The sequence below is a fragment of the Zea mays genome, chromosome 8 (assembly GCF_902167145.1).
Source record: "Zea mays cultivar B73 chromosome 8, Zm-B73-REFERENCE-NAM-5.0, whole genome shotgun sequence".
Taxonomy (NCBI): Eukaryota; Viridiplantae; Streptophyta; class Magnoliopsida; order Poales; family Poaceae; genus Zea; species Zea mays.
This window is the reverse complement of record NC_050103.1, coordinates 131,452,159-131,456,982: the sequence shown is the minus strand read 5'-3', so window position 1 is coordinate 131,456,982 and position 4,824 is coordinate 131,452,159. Positions and strand designations below refer to the sequence as shown.

General features: G+C 40.2%; 1 protein-coding gene across 1 annotated transcript; it reads right to left on the bottom strand.

Moving 5' to 3' along the window:
* Positions 1 to 1,030: 1,030 nt before the first annotated feature.
* LOC109941874 (post-GPI attachment to proteins factor 3) lies at positions 1,031 to 4,007 on the bottom strand. The gene is made up of 4 exons (XM_035961984.1): positions 3,884 to 4,007; positions 3,586 to 3,785; positions 3,314 to 3,502; positions 1,031 to 1,100 (listed from the first exon to the last, which is right to left on the bottom strand). The coding sequence occupies exons 1-4, from the start codon at positions 3,974 to 3,976 to the stop codon at positions 1,031 to 1,033; spliced, it is 552 nt and encodes a 183-aa protein (XP_035817877.1). The 5' UTR covers positions 3,977 to 4,007.
* Between the last annotated feature and the right edge of the window lie 817 nt (positions 4,008 to 4,824).

The window sequence follows — 4,824 nt, the reverse complement described above, 5'->3', positions numbered from 1 at the left end:
TCACGCTCCTCCACAATCATGATTGTTTGTACATTTGCAGAGCACAAGCGACCCTTTACGTTCTTAGTAATGTCTATATAATATAAAATATTCGACAAAATATTAGTGAACAATGATTACATAAAAACGAAAGCCACATATATTATCAACCTCAATATTTCACAAATTCTTTGACAACAACCAATATAAAACTAAATCGATACAAATCAAATTATACTACAATGCAAATCATTTTGTTCAATTTGTCAAAACAGATCGAGTTTGACCCATTATTTCGTTAGTGGTCCTTCTCCAATAGCTTACTCAGCAGCAGACATATCCTTAGATGTTGCGCACAAAAGAACTCAGTTACTTAGCTTGCCATTTCAAAAACTTGCCAGGCTCGGGCAGACATTTCATCGAACACCTGATGCATGCCACGTAGAGAGAAACACAAGCACTTACAGCTTGGCATGGAAGAGAAACCCAATCAGCAACCATCATCACACATGTAGAGAGGACGCCTAGACTATCAACACATTTACCTGCTTGCTAGATGGAACAGTGGGCTCGCTGCACTCTAGAGCCTTCTTTTCTAGCATATCAAGTCTCCTTTTCGTAGCATGTTTAGAGCCATAGAGCAATGTTACAACCTACACAAATTCGAATTTAATTCTTCACGAAAAACAAACCAAACTCCACTTGAAAGTGACGTACCTCAATCAAGGCACCAATGTCACTACCAGACGCTTTGGTACCGCTTGCAGAAGATATCATCTAGGGAACTATTCCCAACATCACAGAACAACAGATACCCACCTACTACCACAGAATAACAGATACCCATCTAGGTGAGTGCCTATGTGTTGCAACAGAAACATATAATATCATAGTTAAGTGTTCGTGTGCTGCGACGGAAACATATAATATCATTATCCTAGGTTGTCATAAGAAAACAGATAATTAGGATTCAACAAATACAAATAAGTACTATCTTCAAACTGATGCATGCTAGCAGATAGGATTAAATCTTCTGGCTTATCATTACAGCTTAGTTCAGATATGAAGCAAAGACAAAGACGAATAAGACCAGAAGCAATACACACACGCGCATGCAAAGAAACTAAGGCGTCATCACAGAAGCAATTCTATTTTTAGTAGAAAAACATGAGGCTAAATACTATGAGGGACAGGAAAAACAGTGTTGCTGCAATACCTGCACTGTTGCTGCTGTCACAGTGTCAAGCATAGTATTTGAAGTATAACTGCTTGACTTCAGCCTAATTCTCTTTGGTTCAATATCCACTGATGTCTTCGTCCAGAATGCAAATATAGTTGCATCTAAAAACCTAAATAAGCAGCGGAAAGAAACATTAATCCTATCTTGTCAGTGAATCGAGTGGATAAATCCTCAGGGTCCTGCTTGTACTCGGATCAAGCATGCTAATGGAATTTTATATATCATACTCAGTGCTGACAAGATAGGATTACCTTTGCTTGAGAAAATCCTATCTTGTCAGAGAAATGGTTAATAAGTCCACACTTATTGTATTGATCATTCTGGAAGTGCATCAGAAATATGGTGTCCCTTTGTATTGATTCATGCATAATGAGGAAACTGTTTTTAATTCTTTTCTGATGCTCTATGTTCCTTTCAGATTTGGTCAGCTTGGAGTGCTTGAAGTTGGACTCATGTAAGATTGGTGATGAGGGTCTATTTCACCTAAAAGGTCAGGGTTCAGTGCATTGGTAAATTATATATTACAGTGGCAATTATCATTTCTCCTTGTTTGCCCGGTGTTTTGTTAAGAAAAAAATGTTAAGATAAAACCACTGAATAAACTGCTAACTTTTAGCTCTCGTTTGTACTTATTAACCACTTCTCTCTGCTGAAATCCTAAACATATTCTCTCTTTCGTAGACAAATAGATAAAGGAAAACAAACTGCACCTGGAATGAACAATACAGACAGACCAAAATCAATGGCCTCCTTGAACGGACGTGTTGGTGCACTCGTGCCCCTTGAACTGCCTCGCGAGCTGCTCGGCCAGGCACGCCGTGTTCTTGTTCTCGGACAGCGCCGGGACCTTGAGCGAGGACCTGTAGCTGTTGATGCCCTTGAGGAGCTGCGTCATTGCCTGAAAAGGGGAGGAGTTCGGTCAATTTTCTACCAGAACAGCGCTAGATTTCGTAGTCAGAAGGCATGAGAATTACGAGCGATAGAGCACTTAGAATGGAACATGTGCGAGAGATTTTAGGTTCAAGCGAAGCCTGTATAAAAATACATTGTGTTCCCATTCTCAACTACACCTGATGGATTTGTACTACAGATTGAAGCAATTTGAAATCCTTGTGCTATTCTTGAGAGTGCACTAACCTGATAGGACAAGTAAGGCTGCTGATTCAGACCACTCTTCAGAAAATACCAAAGTTTTTAGACATGTATCTAAGTGAGGACGAAGAATATTGCTATTTTCTGGTGCAAAGGTTAAATAAACTAATATAATTAGAATAATAAGCATCTGCAAGACTACAAAGGATAGAGGAATCTGGACTTTCTTACCTGACCATTCTTGTGATAAGTAGTCAGATCCAAAGTGGTATGAAGTGGCACTTATTTAGAAGACCAACACTAATGAAAGACATTTTTTCCAAGAAACACAACATAACGGTTGTCCCACTGAATTCAAGAGGAAAAAACCTCATCCATGGACACAACTACATGAGTGGACTGAAGAAGGAACAGTGATGTGCAGCGCCATACAAAACCAATTTGTTCTTATTGCTTCAAATGACTTATTTTCATTGCCCCACAACCCCTGCCATAATAATGCGACCAACCTATCAGCAAACAACATGAATTACTGTTCGTTTAAAAAACGAAAGGAATGGTTTAATAAAGGAATCAATAAACTTCTTGTTAGTGATTTACTCTCTTTTGGAATGACATTGACATTTCAACCAAGATCAGAGTTTCTCAAGCAAAATAGAAGGAGCTGGTAACTTACAATTGTTGGCCCAACCGAGTAGTCAAATTCTGCGGACAGAGATATGTGCATGGTTGAAGCTGAAGCCACGAGCTGGTAGCTTATAAATGCTTGTTTGAGAATATTGAGATCCTTCCTCCGGCCTATCAAGATGGTGAATATTTCATATCATGTTGAACTACCATTTTTTAAACAATATACATGAAGAAGCAAAGCTGAGGTTTACAAAGAGAAACTGCTTCCAATTTTTACATACTCAGTGCTGGTAAAAAACAAAGTGTGCAGAAACAATACCGCTATTTTTATAGTGTGAGTTGTGCAAGTATCAGTGGTCATGCCCAAGATTACCTTTGTCAAGTTCGTAGAAGTTGAGGTACATAATGTGGGTTGTCACAAATGCTAGAATAGGAGCGGCAACCATAACTCTAGATGCTTCATCTCTTAAACTTGAAGTCCGCAGTATCGTCAAAATGAGGGAATACCCTAGAAAGGCAGCATCTGATGAAAAATATAGCTTTTCTGTCCAAATTGTGTCACTGCAAAAGATACCAGATCTTGGTCAATGAGTTAGCAACAGGCAATTCATCAGAAAGGATGTATCCATTGTGATAGAGCCTACCAACTGTGATATATGGCACTCCAGAACCATGAATTCATGGCAAGGAGCCCATAGATGTGCCACAAGCCAGTGTATTCATAGTATGTCTTGTGAGTTTCTGGCCGCAGAGGAAGTTTATAATAAAGCAAGAGGAAAAATGATAGCCACCCATTAAATTGCACAACAAGAGTAAGCGCAGAGAGAGCTGCAGATAAAGGTTCCTGAGAATGAAAACAGAGGCATACAGTTTATACAAAGGAAGTGAAAGGGAAACACAAGAGGTGGGAACTCCAGTTCAAAGAGGCAATAGACTGACTACCTGAAACACAGAGGCACGCTTCAAAGGCCATTTTCCATGATAGTTAACAGGCTGGAGGCCAAGCTTTGCCCTTTCATTCTCCCTTTCCATCATTCAGAAGAAAGTACCATTTGAAATCATAAAGAATAACAACCTATAAAGAACCACATGAGTTAAAAAGACGTAAATGTCCTAATATATACAAGACAAAATTTATAAAATGAATGCTGATCACGTAGTTACCTCAAGATTGTTGCTAGACGGATCAGCTGTTGTGAATATTCTTACACGCTGCAAAAGTGTGGCTTCCATCTGAATCATCAATTGAAAACCAGATCCGCGGGAACCCAGCCAGCTGTCATCCTAGTGTGACGAGTTAGGAGGAGATGAAGAAGCTTACCGTCGGATCTGCCAGCCTAGTGTAACGCCTAGTTTATGTGTGCATTAGCAAAATAAACCATTCTTCCTACCAGAATTGTTCATAGCTGATCATCTCCTCGCCGTCGTCGAACGTGACGCCGCAGGAACAGTCCACCGTCCATGAGCCGCCCACCCAGACATCGGTGGGGTTAGGGGCGGGGATGGGAGGTGTCGCGGCCGCCGCCGCCATGGCCAAGCCAAAATAAAAGACAAAAATGGTTGTATGTATCCGGAGGCCGAGAGCATTGTTCATACAGGCCAAAAGGAAACCTTGAGAAGAAGAGGCTGCCACAACAGTTTTGACTGACTAACCTATGCTAGAATGATGAGCCCTCCTTGTGACACGAAAAGGTTGGCATCCTTGAGCCTTTTTATTATGATCATTACAAACGTCTCCATGTGCATCTATGCAAAAAACAAAACCATTAGGTCACAAAAGTGGAGGTTAAATCAAATCCAAAATTCCTTTACCAGCAAGGGCTGGAAATAAAATACTCTGGTTTAAATGACTGCATAGAAATGGTGCAAAGGGTACTAAATCT

Bases quoted from the DNA above. Each gene is read 5' to 3' on its own strand.
- LOC109941874 (XM_035961984.1), bottom strand. From the start codon at position 3,976: ATGATGGAAAGGGAGAATGAAAGGGCAAAGCTTGGCCTCCAGCCTGTT. The intron at 3,786-3,883 runs GTAGTCAGTCTA...TTTCATTCTCAG, and splicing joins AGCGTGCCTCTGTGTTTCAG to GAACCTTTATCTGCAGCTCT. The intron at 1,101-3,313 runs TAATCTTGGGCA...GACGCCTTAGTT, and splicing joins TTCTACGAACTTGACAAAGG to TCTTTGCATGCGCGTGTGTG.